This window comes from Molothrus ater, chromosome Z, assembly GCF_012460135.2.
Source record: "Molothrus ater isolate BHLD 08-10-18 breed brown headed cowbird chromosome Z, BPBGC_Mater_1.1, whole genome shotgun sequence".
Classification (NCBI taxonomy): Eukaryota; Metazoa; Chordata; class Aves; order Passeriformes; family Icteridae; genus Molothrus; species Molothrus ater.
The window spans coordinates 25,407,228-25,431,350 of record NC_050511.2 but is presented as its reverse complement, the minus strand read 5'-3'; the positions used below and the strand labels follow the sequence as shown (position 1 = coordinate 25,431,350).

Genomic DNA, 24,123 nt, shown 5'->3' with positions numbered 1-24,123 from the left:
GAACTAGTCATCATCAAGGACCTTGTTTTCAAGGACCTTACCCTACTTGGCTGGAATAAGACTTGGTTGTGAAGCCACTTCACAGAATCACAGAATATTCTGAGTTGGAAGGGACAGAAGGATCATCGAGTCCAGCTCTTAGCCCTGTAAAGGACATCCTCAAGAATTGCATTGCGTCCTCGTGACACGCGTTGTCCAAACCCTTCTTGAACTGCGTCAGGCTTGGTGCTGTGACGGTTTCCCTGGGGAGCCTCTACCAGTGCCCAGCCGCCCTGGGCGAAGACCCTTCCAGCAGCAGGCCTCTCGTCTCCGCGGTGCGCGGCGCCGCTGGGCGCGGCCGCTCCCCGCCGCTCACGGGGCTCGCCCGAGCTTTCCGCGCGCGCCTCCCGCCGCCCCCGCCAGAGGGCGCCCCCCGCCCCCAGCGCTGCCGGGCCTGCGCAGCAGCGGCGTCGGCCGAGCGCAGGCGCGGGGCCGGGCTGGGGGGCGAGCGGCGGCGGCGGCGGCGGCTGCGGCTGCTCCGTCACGGGAAGGGCGGAACGCGGCGGCGGCGCCCGTTTCCTCCGTCGCGTCTCGGCGGCTGCGGCGGCCGCGGCCGGGCGGCGGAGGAAGGATGGCGTACTTCGTGGAGAGCTTTTGGGTAGGGCAGCGCCGCGGGCCGGTGACGCCGCGGGCGGGACGGGCAGGGCGCGGCGCGGGGCAGCCGCAGTCCCCCCTGCGAGAGCAGCCTCGGCTCTTACGCCACCGCCGGGACTGGGCCGGGGCCTTGCGGCCGGAGGTTCGTGCCGGCTGCGCCCGCCACGGCGGGGCTGGGCCGCGTTGAGCGGGGTACCTGCAGCCCGCGGCAGGGCAAGGGGACCGCCGGCCCTGCCCGCGCCGCCGTGCTCGGGCACCGCTGCGGAGAGACGGCGGGAAGAGGGATGAGGTGGTATGGGATAGGATAGTATGGGACAGGATAGGATGGGGTGGGTATTGCCAGGGGGCGCTGGGCCGAGGGATGCGCGGACGCCACTCTGTGCACTGGGGTCCGACACTCGCACTCAGCACGGTGCCGGGGGGTGACTTGGGCTGCAGTGAGTCGTGCTGCTGTACGGGGAACAGCACGGGCAAAGGGAAAACCGCGCCTCGGCGCTCCGCGCTTTTGTACCGGTAGCTCGTCTCTATGTGCCCGTGAGGAGGTACAGCCGAGCAGCAGTCGGCTTAGGGAAACAACAGGCTTTCCGGCTTCCTTTGAACATGCGATCTTATAAGTCATCTCTACGCAGTTATCTGGTTTTTGAAGTGGGTAAACATATATGGATAAAAAAGTTAAATGGATTGAATTTCGTGTGACATGCAACTAGTTTTCATTGTGACCTTTGCTAGTTTGAAACATTAAAATAAGTGTTCCCATAGTCACCGGACTGCTTACAAAGTTGCTTCTTATTTAATTATTTTATGTGCCTCTCTACCAAGAAGTAGCAGAAACATAAAAATTGTTGTTGTTTGAGCCTGAAGTGAAAAAGAGACAAAATATCTTCAGACGCATGCGTTTTCAGTTGTAAGCAGCAGTTATGCTTAAAGTTCAGGAAAAAACTAATTTCACAATTACACTATTATGGAATATAGGGCATAGCTCTATATTGTTTAGTTTTGACTCCTTTGCTTTTAACATACTATTAAAATTTAATGCTCAAAGATACTAGATTTGCTCTCTTGGTGTACAAATCTGCTTAATTTGAAGCCTCAGTGTGGGAGATCAGTATTAAACTAACATGTGGAAGAATTTTATCTTTCATAAAGATAAGATTAAAATTAATATAAAAAGATGCATTTTGGTTAGAAAATCTTCTATCTTCTCGTAACATTAAAACAAAACAGAAGTTGTTTATTCAGCTATCACAACTGAAATTGAGTTTTTTCTATTAAGCTTCGTTATGTACTGTAGTATGTTAATTTGACTGTCTGATCAGTTGTTTCGTTTTGTCAGTAAGTCAGTTAAATTGGTGAAGGCAGTGGGCCATTCCTGTATGTTCTGTTTCCACGTCTGTGTCTTCACAAACGCTTCCAGCAAGTATGAGGTGGAAGATATCTACCTCAAGTTCCCATTTCTCTCTTTCTGCTTTAAAGAGTCTCTACCTATAGCTTTGTTAGCAAAACCCCTAGTGTGGTTTACCAATGAGTGCCAAGACATGGGTGATTCCTTCTGTTAGTACAGGTTTTTCTCATATGTCAGAAATGACACAATGTAGGACAAGAAGTTTGTTTGTGTTTGTCTTGCAGTGATGACAAAGACATTAGACAGGGTCTTAACTTGCAAAATTTAACCAAGAAATTTTTGTGATACCATACACAGGGTTTTATTTTGTATAGAAGTAAAATTAAAAGGCATAGGGAATGTTCTGTGTTTCCTGCTGTGGGTGAATATTTTCCAAGATTAACTGTAATGATGGATTTGTAAAATCTGAAAGTATTGAGTTTCTGTATATCCTCAGAACTAGGCATAAATTATAAGTTTGTGCATTTTTAATCATTAGTCATCTTCATTTGCACTAACATTTCAGAATAGGTTATTGTTCAGAATTGCTACTGCTTTGGAAGACTTGGGAAGCAATCCATGTAGGCTCTGAATTGTGGTGAGAAAGTTAAGATGGAAATTAGAAGACACATGAAAATGCACTGAATGCATGATGGCTAAAAATAATGAATAGAAATTTGTAAGGAAAAGGAAGGTGGTAGTATGTAAAACTTTGGAAGGATTGTCTTGTCATTTCTTCTTGCCCTTCTAGGTAACCCCAGACAAAATATTTTTGGAAATATGGAATAGGCTTGTTATGCTTTTTAAAGCACTGATTTAAAAATGTATCCAAAACATAATTAATATTCAATTATTTTACATAAATGCTGTCATAAATTTGAAATTGTGTGTTGGAAATGAAAGTCTGGATCTTAAGCTGTATGATGCTCCCCCTTGATTTAGTAATTTGCTCTTTCCTTCTTTGTTGTAAGTCTTGAAAATTATCCTGAGGCTTTCCTCTTGCACTGCTTTTCAAAGTGTTTAAATAATTGCACACTTTGGTTTTGTTGTTGTTAGAGGATGTAAGAAAATTGGATGAGCCTGCTATGTCTTCAGTGTTCTGTAAGAGGTCAATGAGAGATAAATAAAACTGTTTTCAGGATGTGGAAAGCTGAAGTGCAAAGACCTCTACTGTCACTTCAAAAATTTACTATCACTTCAAAAATGTAAGGGTCTGCTAATGCAGCACGACATTCTAGAGCTATTTTCCAAGCCAGGAGGATATTTTTGGGTATCAAAAGTTATGAACTAGTAGTACAGGCTGTAAGTGGCTTTGATTCTTATGACTTGAGTTTTATGCATTCAAGTCACATGTCCAAGTATTCCCAACTCCTAATTAGTGTTGTCATAAAACACTGCATGCTTGCTGCTGTGTATGTGCTACATCAAAACCAGGTCATAATTTAAAGGTAACACTATCATAAACCATTTCTGTGAACCATAGCTACATTTTGTCACTGAGTACACTGTTACTGGTATAGGAGTATGGAAAGTGTTGTTTATCATTGACTTACAGTTTTCTTAACAGTGCAGGTGATTCTTACGACAGTTTAAAGACAAGTCAAGAAAAATAAGCACCTTCCAAACCAGTCAGTGATTGTTTATGAATTGTTTAAAATCAACCAAATTAATTAAACTATTGGAAGTTCTGTGAATAGCTGAAGCTGATTTCTGTGTAACTCTGTGCTTTATAACTCTGGAAGTTCTGGCATATAAAAACAAATGTATAAATTGGTTTTGACAATTTAAATTTTTTTTTAATTGATTGCTTTACTGGTAGCTTTTGAGAATGGCTGTGTTGAAGATTTGTTATTTTTTTTTCCCCAAATACTTCTGTGGAGCATAAAATTGGCAGTATCCTGGTTTAATAATTATAGCTTTGTGAAGAAGCTTGCTCTATTAAGGGTAAGAATGTATTGTCTTACAAACTTGTGAGTATATGAGTGGCACAAAGACTTGCCATGTTGACATCTGGAGTTACATTCATATGTCTGTACAGCACTGCTCTTCTGCTGGGCATACAGCGGGATGCTCTGTTTCAGGAGAGCTGTTGTGCAATATTTACTTCGTATCCTCTCTGTATGTGTGCATGTAGCATGAGTTGGCTGCCTTCCATCTGTTAGTTAAAAAATATTTAAATATTTTTAGTTACCTATATGTGGTGGGAAGTCTCTGTCCTTCCTCATATGCATAGAGCTTCTCTGGAGTTGATCTTTATTTGATATGTTGAAAGAGGAAGGTGAAAATTGAAGTTGACAGGTAATTTTTGTGTCCAGTCTTCTCAGAACTGAAGAAGATGCATTGCTTGTGTAAGCAGATGACTGCCTTTCTTTCACATTTCAGTGCTCTCAATTTTCTACAGCTCTTTCAGACACTCACAAATTGAAACTTACAGATAGGTAACTTTCAAAAATGTAAGACCATAATATTAATCACATGGGTATTTTTATGTATTCAGGGCCCATTAAATTAAATAATTTTCTAGGTAGAAAGCATGGGAGACATGTTATTTATTTGAAACTGCAGCAAGGATTAATATTTTAAAGAACATGACAACTGTGTTTGTCTAAGCAGCTAAAATGAGTTTGCATAGTCCTGAATTTAGTACCTGACCAGTCAGAGTCACCATAATGTAACCATTTATTTGTACTGGGTAAATAGAAAATTGTGTAAGAGAGTACAACTTCTTTACACTAAGAGAAGTTAATACTGAATGGTTTTAATCCAAAGGAGACAGAGCTTGCACTCAAACAATTTGATTTGAAATACAGAAAATAAATGCAGCTGCAGATTGCCTAGAAATTTATGGGTGTTTTACTAAATGTGGATTTTAAATTCAGGATTATTTTTATTGCAACAAACAAACTTATTCTTAAAAATGTGAAGTATTTTAAGTAGTTCAGTCCCACAGAGTTCCTGTAATGTGTTTCCTGTTATGCACAAGTCATGGAAATACTGATTTCTGACTACACATTTGCTGATAGGGCTACTTTCATTTCCATGAGGAAATCTTTGCAACTAGTTCTTGATGAAGGGAAATGGAAGAACTGGTTGCTCTTGCTTTCCATGACTTAATTTGTTTTGTGTATGAAGTTGGTCACTAATGCTTCGTTGTAGGCTTATTTAAGTGTTTACTTGTATTTAAAGTCTTGCATTCTCTAGTGGCTTGCTCTCAGGAGGCATCTATGCTGCAGATATGGAAGAGATTTCTTACAGTAGTGTAGAATAGGAAATCTCACAACAAACACCATCTTCTGAAGAGAGTTTTGTTAGATCTGAGTAAGAAGGAGAAAACTGCTAATGGATTTCAGAGTAATTAAATGGTGCCTATATGGAGAGGGGACCACTTACATTTTGCTCTCTTATACACAGCTTTACATTTGGTTTTTTATTGAGTAATGACAGGATCACCCTCAACAGACAGTGGTTTACCTAAAAAATGACATTCAGAATGGTCTTTTAAACTGATCTGGAAGTCTGTTACCCAGAGACTGATGTTATACATGACAGCAGAAGATTGTCTTTCTCCACTATGCAACTTGTGGAAGAAGAATCTGCATCTGACTTAACTGTCTGTTATACCAGTGAATGGTATTTGCTTATTAATGGGAGTGGAAGGCTTCATCAGTTCCCTCTGCTATATGCTGCATTAATTTATTTTTAAGTAGGTCAGTAATGGTCACAACTATTACTGCTGCTACTAGAAAGGAGCAAGTAAAAACACCTAATGAAGAAAAAGTGTCTAAGACACAAAATTTCCATGTGCAGAATTCTATACAGTATGTATAGGAAGGAGAAATGTTGAGAAAAGACAACCAAAACACACACAGTGTTGCTGGCATATGTGCATGTAGGAGGATAAATACTTAGCTTTTGTAAATTGAGCAAGTTCTCCTTTTCCCACCACATACATCTGTCTTGTTATGCTAGATACAGAGCCTTAACTCTGATTGCTGCTCTTCATGAATATAACTATGAAATGGAGAAGTTGTGGAAAGGCTGTATAGCTTTTTCTAAAGCAGAACATCTGCTTTCTGCATTGAGCCACTGTACTTAATTTGGTTTGGCTACATGTATGTCTCCAAACATGAACAGAATCGTCATCAGGTTAGTCTTTGGTCATGTGAAGAGTTTTGAAGACTGGATATTTGTGCTTTTAGATAGAGCCTGATACAGGTAATATACATTTTACATTGTACTTCACATTATATTTACAAGTGAAGACATGTCTTTTAGGTGTACCAGACTTAAATCAAATAGGCCCTCAAATCTGTGAGCCTGCTTTTGACTTACTGCTTTGTTTAAACTTTAATGTCTTTTGCACATAGGTTCTTAACCTCCGATAACCATTGATAGTGTACAAGAGATGAGGCTTTCAGGGGACTCAGTTGAGGAAAGTATCTGTTCTGTTTCTCTGTTGTGCTTTCTACTATTCATTGTGAAGTCAGGAAAAATAGTAGGACTCATTAGAAAACCTAATTTAAGTGGAAAAAATATTTCCTTTGCAGTAACCTTCAGTTACAATTAGAGAACAAGATAATGATGGCAGTTGGTTGTTCAGGCTCATTTCATTCTCTAAAGATTTGTGTGGTTACATTTCTGACGGTTTATCAGGAAGGCTGCAGCCAGAGGCTGGGTCATGGCTGTGCTATCCTTCCTGCGTTTCTAAATTGGCAGGAAATTTAGGGAACTCCAGTGTAGAAAAGGCCCATTTAAAAGCTTCCATTATGAAAAGTTTATAAGCGGCCTATGTTCAGCACATTTTGGTAATGTTGGTTTAGCTGGAAGAAGCACCTTAAAGCAAAGAATATTTCACAAAGGAGAATTTTATTAGTTTTTCAGGAGAAATGCCTAATGTTTATCTGAAAATGTTTATCTATAAATTTGGGTACAGTAACAACTTTGGAGAAGTTAAATAAGAATTATATTCTGTATTCTAATTGAAAATACCAATGAAGTCTTAATTATAATGCAGTGGCATTCCGGGTTTATATTAAGTAACTACCTAAAGTTAATAAGTTAGTGCACCAGTATTCAGAGTTATTGGGCTTTAAACTACAAAGAAAAATGTTTAAATAGGCATGAAAGGGGAAAGAAACTATTTAGACTGGTATTTGAGTAGGACAACATTTGAATAAAGTTGAATTTTCTACTAATTGGTGTTCTAATATTTCTTTTACTTTTCAAGTTTGTAAAAGCCTTGCTCTGTGGAGAGTCCTTTTAGAGTTTGCTGTATTTCCATGTGTGCTGTTTAGTTTTGTTTGTACTTTTTATAGACTGTAATTGCACTTATACCAAACTAATCTGAATTTTGGTGCACCTTTTCAGGTTACAGCTTACTGCAACCATGGAAACTATGACTTTTTTAAGGTGTTTTTTTTCCTTTGGTTTTGTTTTTCCCAATGCTTGGAAGAAGTAAAGCAAATAATCCTGACTAGTAATCTGTATAAAATTGCTTTCAGTTATCTCTTATTTGTAAATTTATGTGTCTCTCTATGGTGTCCTTTAAGGCAACTTGAAACTTAGTGGAAGTGGTCTTAATACCATGGCTGCGGTGAAGTTTTTCCATCCACCCATGACTACTTCTCCTTATTTAAGATGGCAGATCCCTGAATGCCTTCTCCTCCTAGCCCCCCCCCCTTCTGCTGAGCAATACAGCTTGTTTGTTTCCTTGCAGTGATCTGGATCAGTGGTTCTTGGTTTTATTTGCCAGCTTTATTTTTCAGCTGTATAATTTTCCTGATAAGGTTTGCTTTATGGCTGCATAAACATATTTTTGCAGAACTGAATAGGCAGAAATGTTTGGAAGGGTATAAGACCAAATTCTCAGGCTTTTCTCACTGACAGTATAGACCTGCCTTTGTTAAAAGTTCAGGATTTTAAGAATGATGTGGGACTATTTGAATGCATCCAAAAGATGACTACAAGGTTGGTGAGAGTGCTGGAAGACATGTCCTGTGAGGAGCCACTAAGGACCTTGGGCTTTTCTAGTTTGGAGAAAAGGAGACTGAGGTGTGACCTAATTGCTCTCCATAGCTTTCTGAGCATGGGAAATTGGGAGTGTGATGCCCATCTCCTCTCCCTGAGAGGTAAGGATAGGACATGTAGAAATGGTTGAAAACTGTACCGAGGAAGATTCAGATTGGACACTAGGAGGAATTTCTTTATTCTGGGAGGATGGTCAAACACCGGAATGGGGTACTTAGAGACGGTGATCAGTGCCCTGAGCCTGCCAGTATTTAAGGGATATTTGGACAATGCCATCAACACCATGATTAAACTTCTGGTCATTCCCAAAGTGCTCAATCAGTTGGGCTAAATGATTGCTGTAGATCCTTTCCAGCTGAAATAGTCTATTCCATTCTGTGCTATACATCCTGTTCTTTCCCTTCCACTCTGAACATGCATGCAGTTTTCCTGAGGGCACACTTCACACCTTATATAGGAGCATCATTATGGATCTGAAGCTTTTGTGAGAGAGAAGGGGAATGGATAGTCTGACAGGAAAACTTTAATAGTAGCGGTGCTACTATGCTGTGCCTTGCCTTTCTTTCATTATTTCTGTTTTTGCTTTTTTCTGTAAGGAGGAAGTTCATCATAGTGCCAGAGGTCATAAGCTGGCTGAGTTTATTAGTCAGTGCTTAGAGCAGTGTCTCAGTTTTAATAGTGAGGTGTGTCTCACTCACTGGAAAATGTCTTAAAACTTAAGAATAGATAGAGAAGCTATGAGTGAGAAGGAAAATATTCGTGATTTTTTTTTAACCAGTTTTACGAAAAGCAGGGGAAGAGAAATGAAGTGTGAAGGATTGGGGAAGTAGAATATCAAGTAATCCTAACTGAATTTTAGTTCATGTAAAATAATGAAAGAGGATAAATGGAGAGTACGTTATTTACGATGTGTTTAATATGATGGGAAGTGAAAGAATACAAGACCCTTAGAAATCTACAACAGAAATGTCTTTCACTATAGCCTAGAAATATATAGATAGAATCGTAGTGGTAGCAGCTGAGGTGATCTTAGTTTAGTTTACATATATGGGATTTATGGAAACTAACAGCAATTGCTAAAAAGCTGAAGCATAAGAAACAACTTCTGATGAAGTGATTAAAATGAAAAGCAGTTATGAAAATGCATAGGTTCAGCATGTTGTGTTTCAGAGTTTTATTTTCTGTTTATCTTTAGGGAGAAAGGAACAATGGCTTTGATGTCCTCTATCACAATATGAAACATGGACATTTGTCAACAAAGGACTTAGCAGATTTTATTAGAGAAAGGTAAGTATTCATCCTATATTTTTAATATAGTATTTGTAGATTTTATTGTTTGTCATTGTGTTTAACAGTAGTGTGCAAAATATGTAAACAAAATTCAATTATCAAAACCCAATTATCATTTTAATATACCTCTCACATTCTACAGGAATATCTATACTTATTTCATTAGTTTAGAACTGAATAGGAACTCTTAAGCATCAGTTACTAACGAGCTTCTAATTTTTCAGGTTTCATTTAAAAGATGAGAATAAAAATCTAGAAGTGTCATATTAGGTGTCCAGCACTTCATTTAAATTATTCCAAATTTTTCATTTGGAAGAAAAAGGAAGAAAAATGATAAGTTATAGTTGCAAAAATTATTAGGCTTACAAAGTTGTTACTATAAATTTGGAATTAGGCTATTAGCAACTGCTGGTATAAACTTTAAAAAATTACACTTTCAGAAGCTGAGACAGGTTTGTTAAAGAAAGAGAATAATACATAGGGACAAGAAAATAATACGCAGAAAATAACACAAGTTCTTCTATATTGGATGGAAGGAACAGGACTGAAATCTGAAAGTAGGACAACTTCCAAAACAGGTGACCTAGTGCTGCATTTAGTTCTTGAACATAGGGATTTCCCTTCTGAACAAAATTACTTGTATGCCTACTTTGGAATTTTGCCTTTCCTTAGTTACTGACACTAGATAACACATGGAAAATAGTTGCAAGGAATTGATTGAGGACCTGTTTCACTGCTGGCTTCTTGCAGTAGAAGCTGTCAAACTGGAATTCTTCAAAATTTAAGTTTTGGCCTCAAATATATTTCAGTTTAAAAAGTACTTTCAAATTTCCACAAAATATAACCACCACAAATCTGACAGATACTCCATTGCACTACCATTAGTGTCATTTCAAAGTGAATTGGAGAAAATGACAAAAAAAAAATTTCACTAAGTAGAAACAGGTGAGTTCCAGAGTCCAAAGGTGATATCTCCTTTTGTAAAGACTGCACAACCAAGGAATCTTCTGTTTTTCAAATCCCCAGTATCAGAGAATGAATTATGAAGCCACAAAGGGTTCTAGTGAAAACCTGAGTTAGATTTAGCAGAGGGATATCACACTGTTCACATTTAGTATAAATGCTTAATGCTTCACAAACTTGCACTTTTAATATTTGCTTTTTATCATCTGAGTTCTTGAATCTTTCCTTTGATAGCTTCTTTAATTTTTGGAATCATTTAGTTTTTATACCAGCACATCATGGACCTAAGCTGTACCTTACCTGGAGACATTTAAGTTTATTGGTTTTACAACCTTTGTGTTTAGATTTACCTCCATATTTAGATGAGAAACCATCTCACTCTCTCTGCTTCTTGTCTCCTGTATGTTGTATTCTTTGGGCATGCTCCATTTTATTCATATTGGTGCTAAGGTGAAAGGTCTTACGTAAACAGGTAAAAAATAAACTTGCTGCTGTATCTGACTTGGTTTCTTTGCTTTATAATACTGACATAAGTAAACCTTGACAGTTCTTTCTGCACAAAATCCCTAGTAAAAAGAATATGGCATTCTGGGTTTTTTCTATCTATAAGCTTCTTCAAATTAAATTTTTAATTTCAATATTTTTGAAATTAAATAATTATTTTTAAATAACTTCTAAGTTATAAGCATTTGGAGTTAGTAAAGAAAATCTTTGAACCTTTTTCCGCATGTTAAAATGTTTCAGCTCAGGTTTCTGTGAATTATTTCTAGTGTGTTAAATAACATTTAAAGATTAATGACCGTGTATGAATACATGAGGATCCCCATGGGTACTTTATCCTCAGTGAGAGTTCAAGAAATGCTTTTTTCTGTGCATGGATCAGGATGTGCCAAAGAGATATGCAGCCATCTTACAGCATCTTTTGTAAGATCTGTGAAAAAAATTCTGTTCTCATTAACTCACTAAGATAGAATCTGAGTGCTATGTTGCAATTTACTTGACAAAGCTGCACTATTTTTCCTTAAGGGTAAGTTGCCCATGTCGATGATGCAGATCAGCTGCACTAAATTCAGTCCTTTCTAGTGACTTGTTTCCATTGGGATATTAAACCTGCCTTGTGTATTCTTCAGCCCTGTTTTTCTGCTGCCTCTTGATAATCCAGGCTGCAATTAACAAAAAACAGTTGAAGAGCAAATTGATACTCCTTTTCCATAAGAGATGAATGATCAATCACAGCCTAAGCTAGCAGTAGTTTGTGACGTATAGTTAGATTCAAAGAAATAGAGAGACTTCAAATATTTGGTGTCCTTTAATAAAAATATTTGAGAGTCCAGGTGTGTGCAGTGAAGCCCTTTGTGGCTGTTGTGAAGTTACTGTGGGATGTCATTCAATTTGCTGGGAAATAAAAATGGTTCAGTAGAACACATTTTTTGATATGGGCCAAATTCTTGGTCTCAAAAAGAAATTGGATTAGACAGTACTTGAGCAGTATTTTACAATGGCTCAGTTGTCTTGTCCGTGATCTCTTTTGCGTATTTATTAATTGCAAAGAAGTTAAGAGATGATGCACACAGTTATCTGTTCTCCTCCTTCTGTAGATTATAGTCTGAATACTGTTTTACAGTACTGTCTTCTGCTGGGAATATGTTAAGTGGATGGGCAACATGTATTAGGAGCCATCTAGATCTAGTATTTTTATGCCTTGGCTTTTGTGTACCTGATTTCTGAACTCTTCCCTATGAAAACTAAATTTACACGCATTTGAATTTCGAATCTGTTTTTCCATTCCGTTTACACATTGGCTGTTTTCTGTCTTTTTTTTTTCAGAAGTGGATACATAGGAGGGTGAAAACTGTTGAATAGGCAGAGACAGATATGAGTTGGTGGTAATACTTTTAACAAGTTGGAGTACTTACCCCTTCTAGGTAGAGCAGTTATCTAGTCAGCTGGGTTTGCTGGAGTCTCCAGACTAGTCAGAAAATATACTTTTTACGAAGTGATTTTGCATGGAAAGAAGAGATGGGTCAGTATGTTTGGATGTACAGACTGCTTAGGGCACAAAAACATGTGTTTGTGAAGCCCCTCTCTGTTACTTGTGCTGTTCAGAATGGTGTTTTAGTTCTGTGTAGCCTAATTGGGGAAGAGTATTGTTTCCTTTTCTCCAGCCTTAGAAATGGTAATGAAAAAATGTGTAAGATATGGAATAACTTTTAAAATTATTGTAATCTTAACAATTTCTTTAAAAAAATATTTCAAAATTTCTGAGATTGTGAAGTTTTTTTGTTGAGAAAAACAAGCATTTGAAACATATTAATTTGTAATAATATTTCTATGCTGTATCTGCCATTCCTGCCTGATATCCTAGAAGGACCAGAAGTTTTGTTCCTTGTCTGTGTTCAGTGACACAGTATTGTTACTGGTCACGTATTAAAAGAACCAAGAGGCAGTTGGATCTGTGGTTTGGAAGTTTGTCATCTGAAGGAGTGAGTTTTCTGGCAGGCAGTCTGTTTAATGTTGGTAAATCATGAGTGCAACAGGTTATCTATCTACTGAAAGGTTAGACACCAGTTCTTAAAATCATCAAATCATAGAATGGTTTGAATTAGAAAGGATCTTCAACATGATCAAGTTCCAACCTCCCCTGTTGTGGTCCGGAACATCTTTCACTAGACCAGATTGCCCAGTGCCCCTTCCTACCTGGCCATGCTTCACTTATAAAGCATGTAGACATTTTTGTTTGTTAAAGAAGTCAAAATAAGAAGGTTGAGCTGCCTGCATAGTTGTTTTTATTTTTCTTTATATTTGTGGAAGATTTTGTAGGTGAACTGTCATGTGTTTGCATGCATTTAAAATCTAAACTTTTTATATTTAAGAAATCACGCTGCTTTCCTAGGAGAGATGTAGGTACAGAAATGTGTTGTTTTTTCTCCAGGAATCTTTCTAATGTTTTTCTGCAGCGATTGCCTGTAAGCATCATAGAAAAAATCTTCTTGATCAGATGAAACTAACAATGCATATGTTTCCATTTAACTTTTAAATGTTTGGCAGATCCCAGGCAAAGACACACATTCAAATGGGTGAAAATTAATTTACTAAGAAAATCATAGTCTGTTAACTGTACAACGGAGTGCTCTGCAAAGTCAGTTGATAGGACAAATGTACTAATTAGTCATCTTTCGGTTCTTAGTCTTTTTTACTGGTGTATGTTAATACTCTGTAGTGAATTGCAGAACTCCAGTTTTGTGGAGATAGCTCAGGGAAGTATGTTGTAAATTGGTTCAAAGAAAAGGGATATGGATTTTGGTCAAAATTCTTGTGTTTAAACAGGAAAAATAAGTCACTGAGTTATAAAATCTGGAAAACTTGGATAGACTATACAAATGATTAGTCAAAATACATTGTTCATCATGGCAATTAAAAAAAATCATTGTTTATGCTTGGTGCATGTGTGCTTGCCGTTGTGCAGTGTGCAAGATTTCCAAGCCTTGGAAAGTTGAACTTTTTCTTATCATCTAAGATATGATCATATGTGGAACAAGGATAAAGTGAATTGACTTTCTTTTATGGTGAATAACTTTGCAGTAGATAATATTCAAAATTAAATTTATCTGTTGCATGTTGCAGTTTAATCACCTTCTCCAGATAAATTTCCAACTAACAAACTGGATAGTTATTTTGCAAGTTCAGTAGGTTTTAACACATGCTCCTCTGTTTCAGGTGAATACCCCTACTTTGTTTTCATATTTTCACAAGACAATTCTTTTTGCTTGTAAACTGTTGTTGTGCAGAAGAAAAGAAAACTTCTGTCTCAGGTTATAGTCATGGTATAACTTGAGAGAGGGATGAATTCTTCATCTGCCTTCTTTTCTTCTCTCATGTCCTTTGTAAACATATTACACAGCAGGAAAGAAATTGCTCCAAGTTTTTCAAGAAAAGACAATTACAGTATTTACTCATATCTAGGATGCTTCCTAATCTAAGTTGACACTATATAGTGAATATTGTTTTAGGTGAAAAATTAAAATACTGTGTATTTTTAATAATAGGAGGTTGAGGAAGATTAATAGGGAAGGACTTGCAGGGAGTCACTGCTGTAGTAGGTGATTCCATGCCAATTGACCCTGCAGAGGCTCTGAGGGGGGAATCTGTACCAGCCCTTGGATTTTGCATCTCTAAAAGACGAGTGAAATTGTGTGTTCGAGTGAAGGAAAATATTAGAACACTTTGTGTAGTTTCTAAACTCAAATATTACTGTGTGAAGAACATAAAGAAAAGAACAGCCTACCCCCAACAATAAGACTAAACAAGATCTCGTTTTGTGTGATTGTTCTGTAAATATTTTTTGTTTCTGAGTTTGACTTGTTCTTCTCCCTGTAATGTTTTGTCGCAGGGTTCTTAGATTATTTTTTAAAATATACTAATGTATATTTTAAAATGTATGTACAGCTTTTAAGAGATCATGTAAATGGAATAATTTTTAGCTCACGTAAAAAGTCTTCTGTTTTTTACCTTTAGAATGCATATTCAGTCTTCTTACCTTCAAATTTTTGATTGTACTTTTGATGGCTTTCTTTGGCAGGGCAACAATAGAGGAGACATATTCAAGGTCGATGACAAAACTAGCCAAATCAGCAAGCAATTACACACAACTTGGGTAAGTAAGTGTACATAAGAGAGAAATAAGTCACTGTATACATGGTAAGAATCAAGTCTGATTCTGAATATTTTACTGATGATGTTGAAGGTTAGTATAACTTTACCTTTAAAAATGGTTGTTAGGTCTTTAGTAACCATGCAAAAATTCATGCAGACAAAGACAGCACAGTTCTTTGAACTGAAGAAAAAAACCAAAGCCTAAACACAGATAAACTGTCTTCTGTGTTTAAAGCAGAGTTCTTTTCAGACATAGTTAATTCTATTATGTCCTCTCAAGCCTTTGGAAATTATTTTGAAGAGAGAACATATGGCCTGCAAATATGGCAGTGAATTTATTTATTTCTTTTATTTCTGGTTTTTGGGGTGTTACCTATTCTCAGAGATGTTCAGAATGAAACTTTTCCGTAGATTTATTCCACAGTTAAATGGAAGTTTTATACTCCTGGTATGTTTTTAAAAACTAGAATGATTAATGGATACTTTTCCATTAGATAGATTAGGCCAATGTAAACTCAGACTTCTGAGAAAAACTAGATTTTTTTTTTTATTTATAGTAGTGTAATCTAGAAATGTGGGGAGCTTTCATCAGTGAATAATTTTATAATAGTTGTTTTTGCTCTTTAAATTAACAGGCAGATACAGAACCTTTGAACATAAGAGCTTTAAAGCCTATGGTTAGTATTGATTTTTACCAGCATTAACCAGAATAGCAAGGCAGAAGTATGTCTTTGGAATGCTTGGAGAAAGTCCATTCAGCACAGAAATCTGAATCTGAGAAATGATCCCACCTCTTTGTTCATCTTCATTAATCAGTAAATCCTTTTTAGTGACAGACCATCTTTGCAATATTTTTTCTCCATCTTGTGGCTGCAGTGATGTAAGACAACTAGAGATGTCACTAACCAAGGAATTCCTGATTTGTTCACACTGTTCAAGTATAAACATAATAGTATTTACTACCTGTTAAATTATTTTAAGCTGTTCTTGCACCGTCTTGATGCTTGGCATTGTTGTGTGCTCATCATAGTGTTAAATGAAATTGTGATGTTTTACTTATTAGAGCCAATACAAGTAAAACATTGGATGTTTTGTTTGTTCAAATTTAGGAGGAGAAGTGAACTGTAAACTTACTGATTATTCTGTAGCACTACTAAAAAAATTGCCAACTTAAAGAAAATAAAAACAGATTAACATTATTTTCCTCAATCCAGGACATTTGCACCAGTTTGGGATGTTTTCAAAACCTCAACAGAAAAACTAGCAAGTTGTCATTTGGATCTTGTGCGGAGATTGCAAGAGCTAATAAAAGAAGTTCACAAGTATGGAGATGAACAGATCAAAGCTTACAAAAAGGTTATTAATTCTTTTTCTTATGTATGCCCAATGAATTGTTAACATTAAAATGGTTTGGTTTTGACAACCATATGATATTTGGCAGACTAAAGAAGATGTTTCAGGAACTTTGGAAGCAGTACAAAATATTCAAAGTATCACTCAGGCCTTGCAGAAATCAAAAGAAAACTACAATGCAAAGTGTGTGGAACAAGAACGCTTGAAAAAGGAAGGAGCAACACAGAGAGAAATTGAAAAGGTAGCTGTCACATCTTTCTTTAATTGTGCTATATTATTATCACTGCTTTTAATGAAGGAATGGGACCACCATTGGGTAAGAAACAACTTATTGCTCAGATAAACATCAGTCTCAGAGGTCATGAGATTTTAAAGGAGCAAGCTGTTGACCGTAGCTCAAAGTAGTCACAAGTTCGTTGTTACAAGACAATATATAACTTTTTAAACCAATGGACAGTCGCCACAAGGTTTATTTTGCTTTTCTAACCTATCACCTTTACTCACTTCTACTGCACTGCAGATACTTTAACCCAGTGGGATATTATGACACATATAGACATAAACTTCCATTATAACTTTTAAACTCTTAACTTACTCTATACAATTACATTACTCTCCTACAGACCTTTCACCATCTTACCCAATACAGTTTCTTACTTAAGGTATATTCTTATTTACAATTATAGAGACATAAGTTTATGATTTTTCTACTTAATGTCTATGTACTTTATTTTTACATCAATCCAAGCTCCTTCCAAGGCTGCAGATCAAACCCCCCCTGTATCTGTGGAAGTTTCTATCTTTCCATTTCCCACAGTGCTACTTATTGTCATACACGTTCACCTTGTATTAGTAAGCGGAATGCTCAGAAAGGATTAAACATAGTTGAAAGTTGTGACTGTTTTGCAATATGCATGATATTGTGACTATCTAGATATGTATTGTTTACACTTATTTATTTGTTTGTTCTTACTGTACTGTAGTTCTAATTCTTCACTTTGTAAATGCCTGCATCAAATGATAGTTTTGTGTAGGGTCTTTAACAGAAATTGTACCCAATTGTTTTAGCATCTCTTGCATTTTTGAATATATTTTCTTACGTGAATGCTCAATGCCCTTGTAACAGAACTCAGGAATAATTGTGTTATCCCTGCAAAGAGATAAAGTAGCTGTGTACATGAGTATTTGAAGTCTGTTCAATAAAGAAAATGTTATCAACGCTTTCACTGCTGTTTTAAAAGGTTCCAATCTCATGGACCAGAGATTGAAGGGATCTTGACAATGATTCAATACAATTAGTATCTTGAGGTGTATTTAGTACTCTCCTTGGGTTGTGATGGGGGATTGATCCATTCACAGATCACTCAATGTCTTGGGTTGTTAGGGACCTCTGAAAGTTGTCCTCTCTATTCCTCATGCTCAGGCAGGGCCATCTAAAGCCAGTTACTCAAGACCTTGTCTAGACAGCTTTCTAGTATCTTCAAGGATGGAGATCCCATGGTGTCTCTAGGCAACCTGTGCCAGGGCTCAGTCACCTTTGCAGGAAAAAGGTGCTTCCTGCTGTTCAGAGGGAGGGAACCTCTTGTGTTTTCTGTTAGTGCCCATTGTCTCTGGTTTGATCACTGGGCACCACTGAAAAAAAACAGACTTTGTCTTCTATGTAGTCTCCATTCAGGCGTTTGTATCTCTTGGTAAGGTTCGCCCTCAGGCTTCCCTGCCCCTGAACAGTTCCAGCAGTCTCAGCTTTTTCTTATGGGTCAGATGCTTCAGTCCCTTCATCATCTTCATGCCACTTTACTGGACTCTCTCCAGTATGTCTGTCTCACTTGCAATGAAAATTCTGGAACTAGACACTACTCCAGGTGGGGCCTCACCAGTGCTGAGCAGAAGGGAAGGATCCCCTTCCTTGACCTGCTGAGAAAATAGTAACTTTTTCTTATTTTCAGGAATCTTAACTAGTAGAGGAAAGAAATCACCTTTCCTTGTCTCTAGTTATAACTTCTCTTATTAAATCATGAATTCTCTGCCTATTTCCATTTCAATTAACTGGTCTGTGTAGGACTTTGTTCTTGATAGAATGATGTTTTTGCTTTTAGTCCTGCTATCTTGATGGAGAAGATAGCATTGGTTATTGTCTTTTCACTGATGACAAAAGTTATTTTGTTGACTATGTTTCAATTGTTTTATCTTGGTATAAATCTAGCTTTTTTCTCCCCAGCTTCTGTCTCAAATGGGAGTTCATGTTGGATTCTAGACATGAATCAGATGTGTGTTGGCCGATGTTTTCCTGCTAGTCTGTTCAAAGTATAATTTTTCTAAATTCTTGTAAATAGTATTTCAGTAGGAAAGGTTGACTTGAGGGAAGGCTTTTTAAGATGTAGCATTATCCTTAATTTGGAAACAAAAAAATATTCAGCATGACAGATGTCTGCATGAGAAGGGGGAAAGAGGAAGCACTATAGGAGGAGGGTAATTTTTTTACTGTTTTATGCATCTTCCTTAGATACAATTATGTCATTGAATAGTACTTGAATGCAAGTACTTAAAATATGTTTCTAGTGGGAGTAGGTAACTGACACTGTCACATCTCTTCTGTCATGCGTCTATTTAAATTTACACTTGCAATTTTGTAAACAGAGTGACCAAAAATGGTATTAATTTATTCTTCCTTTGGTAGAAAATAGACATATTACTTTCAGTGAAACATGAAAACTATTTGCGGGCAAAATCACAGATTCACTGCTTTCTCAGAAAACAAGGGATCTGCACCAGTATACTAAGAGTTTATCACAAAGTGAAATACTTGGAGAGCTACTTTGTTGAAGAATCTAAGGAAGTATCTGAGACCTTGCAAGTCTCATTGCAGCTGGAAGTTAAAACTGGCTTGCATAATAATTTCCTGTTGTTCTCTGACATGTAAACTTCTCTATTTATAGTGACTTAACAAAAAATCAGTTGACTGATCCTTATTCTTTCACATACTGTAAATCTGGTCACATACTGTAAATACAGTTCTAGCAATTGCTGTACCTGAGAATAGTCACATCCTATTTTCAGAAGAGATTACTAGTTAATCATACAGTGTCCATGTGTTTTATCATTTTTTCTGTCCTTCTGAGTACTTAGTTTTTTAATTGCTCTTCAACATGTAATACTGGCATTCTGCTCATCATTAAACATGATGAGAAATGGAGAATGTTCTTGTTTTGCCAAACTCCCTTGCACATAGGGTTCAATTAAAAATGCTTTACCAAAAAAACCCCCATTTTTACATCTTTTAGCTTGACATTACTTTCCTTTTTAGTGATTAAATTTGGAATCAACTTCAAAGCAGTCATAATTTTAAAAGCAAGATTTCAGGGAGCATGTTGTATTTTCAGCATAGTAAATGGCAGTTGAGAAATATGATAGCACTCTGCTTCTCAGTGATTTTCCTCTGTAAATGTGTATGAGTGAGAATCATGAAGTAAAATTCAGGATAATAAACTGATAGGTTTGATACAACTTTTCTGAATAATCCATATTTTTGTTATTTTAAGTATTTTCACATTCTGTTATGCTGAGTTTAGAAGAGTTTGTGACTAAGATATGATTAGGCTTTCTTTGTAACTGGACAACTGCTTTTGATTCCTGTTCCTTTGAAGTGCTAATGGTATACTGTTACCCATGATTATCAGTTATTTTTCTCTTGGAAATTGCAGAATCTCTCTCTCTTGCCAGAGGGCATCTTTCTATTAACTCATTTGAAATTATAGATAGCAGTCAGCTTTACAAATCATTGTAAGGAAAAAATAGTTTCTGTTAGACAGATGAAATTGATTTGCAAGGGGGAGGAGTGCTACAACTAGAACAAATAGAAAATATACAATTCTCTTTACTGATCTTATTAACAATTCAGGAATACTTTCTGTTACAAATGATGGAAAATTTCTGAGAGATAGTAAGCATATTGAATAAAGAAGCTTGGAAAGAAAATGGTGCTCAAGATGATTTTCATTGGCATTTAATTTGGAAATAGATTATCAATGGTTTGAAAGACTTCATCTCATGCATCATGCTGTAAACTTTGAAAATAACTTTTTCTCTACCACAATCAGTCACTTCATTTAGTTTTGTTCTCCATGTAATACTGAGATTTTCCTGTATTTTTTTTTTATGTTCTACTTAACTCTCAGAAAGATGATTTTGGTTTATTAGCAACAAATAATGAAAAGTATAAATCTCCAAGGTACTATTAATAATAACACTGACTTGCCTAAATGTGACCTTCACTATACTCTGCACTAGCTTCAATTTCAAATATCTGCTAATCCATTGATGTAACTCCCATACTTCTGAGTTTCTTTCTTCATTTCTAAGAGAACTTCAGCATCCTGGGATTTTTGCCATTGATCCTTTCAGAATTGCACTTGTAACTGTTTGCTCTATATTCTAACCCTTCTTTTTTTCCTGTTTTGCTGTTGCCAATATAACTTTGTTGTTCCTTTTTGACAAGAGCTAATGAGTTGTCTTCAGCAATAAAAATTTGATTTCAAAGTAAGTATTGTTATAAATATTTTAATAAAATTTTCATTGCTTATAAGGGAAGGGATTTAGTTGAGTTAATTTGTTACACTTGTATGTGATTTATATATAGTAAAATCTCCAGTTGCTCTTATCTGAGATATTTGGTGTTGAAATTTTTTTATGATGCATCTCTGTTTCGGTATGCCCCTGATAATTTTTAGAGATCATCCTGGGTTTTCTTTTAATATTAACTTTAAAAACCTGTATGTGACATTGCCACATATTTGTATTGATCTATAGGCAGCAGTTAAATCTAAAAAAGCAACAGATACCTATAAACTGTATGTGGAGAAGTATGCTGCATTTAAATCTGATTTTGAACTGAAAATGACAGAAACAGCACAGGTAAGTGTTGCATTAAATGACTTACTTTTGAAGTTGGTTAATGTATTCTATTTAACTTCCAGAGCAATCTGAAATTAAAGATTTAAAAAAACTAGTCCCTTTGGAAATTGATTTGTTTGAAAGGCAAACACTGACTATGTATGTTGTGATAGCACTGTCCTTCAATGACACTGTGCTGGCACTCTAGAAGGTGTTTTGAAGAAGTTTTTGGCAGAAAGCAAAATGAACTTCTGGAAGTATTGTATATGCATTGTGTTTATGTGGAAAAACATCTGAATTGCTGGGCACTCAAGACCTATTTACAGGAATTTTAATATTGGGATCCATTGTGGCTTTTCATTATTGTTCCACTGAAACACTCAAGTTACAGTTTGTTAAAATGCCTACCCAGGATTTACCTGAGGTTATGAAAAGCCATTACAGCTGTTCAAGTTTCTGGGTTCTAGAAGATTTCAGGTGCTTTGTATCAATGCATATGCCATTTCTTGCTACATTTTAAACCTCATTTGCCTAAGTGTCCTTAGCTCCTTAACTGTAGCTGTCCTTTTACTTAAAATTGAAAGTAATTTTCACTTAATGTTATTATGGACACTTGTAAACTTTCCACATTTGTCCATATTGGAAATGAAATTGTCATTTTGCCAATTAAAGATGTATGTGTGGAATTCATTTTAAGTATAATGGTGTAGCTGCGTTCACAATTTGGTTGCACAATGGCTACTTTAAAGATGATGTGATAGGAAAAATGACATCCATGAATATATGGAAGCCCACTTCTATGTGAAGCACATCCTGTATTGTCTTAATTCAGCATACATTTCATTTGAAAAGATGCTGATTAATTCTCAAAACTAAATCAGTGAGGAGAGTGAGTATTTTCATTTCTTACAGTGCAAAATCAGTTGGTTTAGATTAAATCTGTCTTACAATGTCCAGTAAAAGTAAAATCATAGGTTAGGCTACAGAGGATGACTGTGTCTTCTGTAATTAAGATGAAGGCTGCTGAAGAAAAAGAAAATAATTTTAATCTCCCTAAGTGATGACTACAGAGGTACATAAGTATGGCAGAAGACTGAGGGTTTAAGAAGCTAGAGATATGTGTCTTGTATGCAGGGAGTCATAGTTTGTGAATCAGAGTAGCAGGATTTTGAAGATTGGGATCTTCACAGAGCCTTGTGCTAATTGGAGAGAGGGTTAAGTGGTGCACCAAAGTTTGGACACACTTGAAAGAATAGTTACAGAAATAGGCAGAGAACTAGGGAAGAGCAGAAGTAAACAAAGATTTCAAGACTGTTTTGGTTTACTGTTGGGGAGGATGAGAACATTTTTAGTTCTGATTTTTGGCCAGGAAGAGGCCATTGAAAACTTTGGAAGTGATTTTAAAATGGCTGTCAGCTGACAGCCTGGGTAAAAAGGAACAAACTGTAACAATTATGCATGATGAATTTAAAGATCAAACAAATCATATTTAAAGAAGCTAAGAACATAGATTTAACTAGAGAAAAAGTGTGTATGTTTACAATTCTTCTAAAAAGGAAGTGCAAAATAGATCCAGACATAAGATATCTTGGTTTAGATGAAAAAACAAGACTCTTCAGTTATGGAGAAAAGAGGAAACTTTAACACCTTCTAAACATCTTTTGGTAGAAATAGATCAGATTTTTATAAAGGGCTAGATGAAAGTTCAAACAGTAAGTAAAAAAGTTCAATAATAATTCTGAAATGATCGCTTGCTTTCTAAAGTGCATTATTTCATAACTGAATTCTGCACCTTACTTTCCTAAATGTAACTATCAGGTTTAAGATGTGGAGAAAAAAAAGAGGCTTATTTGTTATTTTTTCATTTTAGTGTATTTAATTATTGAAATTTTAGATTTATTGTTTCAGGAAATATTTTCATTATTATTAATTGCTTATATTTGTTTGCAGAAATTTCAAGACATCGAAGAAATGCACCTTCTTCGAATGAAAGAGATTATACAGTCATTGTCAAATACCATAAAAGAAATTCATTTACAAATAGGAGAGGTATTTTTATACTATATTTGGATCATGCTTTGTTTTTTCTTAACTGTTAAATGGAATATTTCTTACTTTGTGAAATTCAACATAAGGTCAAATTTCCATGGCTTCCTGTTGCATTTTTAAGTTCAGTGCCACAAAGTTTTCCAAATAAGACTGGATAAATTTTGTCATTAAAAAAATATTAGGACAATTTGAAGAATTCAAAAGTTGAAGAATTTTTAGTGTATTTCTCAATTCTGCTTCCCGGATATTAATTTAGCACTCATTTCACACAGATTTAGGATACTGCTTTTTAAATTAGAACTAGAAATTATATCAGTCTGAGAAGTTTCCAAGTATTTTATACTCTTGGATTTTATGAGCAAAAGATATTTAGTAACAGAAGCTTTTAGCATATCTTTTGTTTAGATGGAAATTGAGTTAATTAATAATCTTTATAAGCAGGCCTTTTTATTTTTTGAAGTGTCACTTTATTTGCTTACACTTTAGTATTGAGGTTCTCTGCTAATAAATGATCATCACAAGGGTGATGCTGCTTATTTCCAAAGTACATACACATCCTTCCTTGTTGGAAAAACCTATTAACAGCATGTTGTTAGAGCAAAACAATGTGTTGCTAGACCAGAACTATTACAAGAGTAAGGCTTTTTACTCAAGCAGGTGGGAGTTGTGATAATACACTAATAACAGTTCACACCCTAAACTGGTACTGGCTGAAAAAACTGCCTGTCTTCCTGACATTATAGTGGGATATGTTGCCAGCAAATTTAGAAAAATATATATACACAAGTTGTTAAACATGGAAGAAATAGAAGTAAAAGCTAGATCTGTAATTTCATTTTTTGCCTGTAGTGTACCCACGCTTGCTAATACTACAGAAAGGAGAA

At 36.3% G+C, this 24,123-nt stretch overlaps 1 protein-coding gene across 5 annotated transcripts in view; it reads left to right on the top strand.

The window, feature by feature from the left end:
* Positions 1-533: 533 nt before the first annotated feature.
* Positions 534-24,123, top strand: part of FCHO2 (FCH and mu domain containing endocytic adaptor 2) — an 82,376-nt gene continuing 58,786 nt past the window's right edge. For all 5 annotated transcript variants that reach the window (XM_054517800.1, XM_054517802.1, XM_054517799.1 and 2 more), the window contains exons 1-7: positions 534-637; positions 9,237-9,328; positions 14,874-14,948; positions 16,162-16,303; positions 16,389-16,541; positions 21,107-21,211; positions 23,141-23,239. In XM_054517800.1, coding sequence (XP_054373775.1) covers positions 611-637; positions 9,237-9,328; positions 14,874-14,948; positions 16,162-16,303; positions 16,389-16,541; positions 21,107-21,211; positions 23,141-23,239 — 693 coding nt within the window. In that variant the 5' untranslated portion in view covers positions 534-610. The remainder of the gene's footprint in view (positions 638-9,236; positions 9,329-14,873; positions 14,949-16,161; positions 16,304-16,388; positions 16,542-21,106; positions 21,212-23,140; positions 23,240-24,123) is intronic.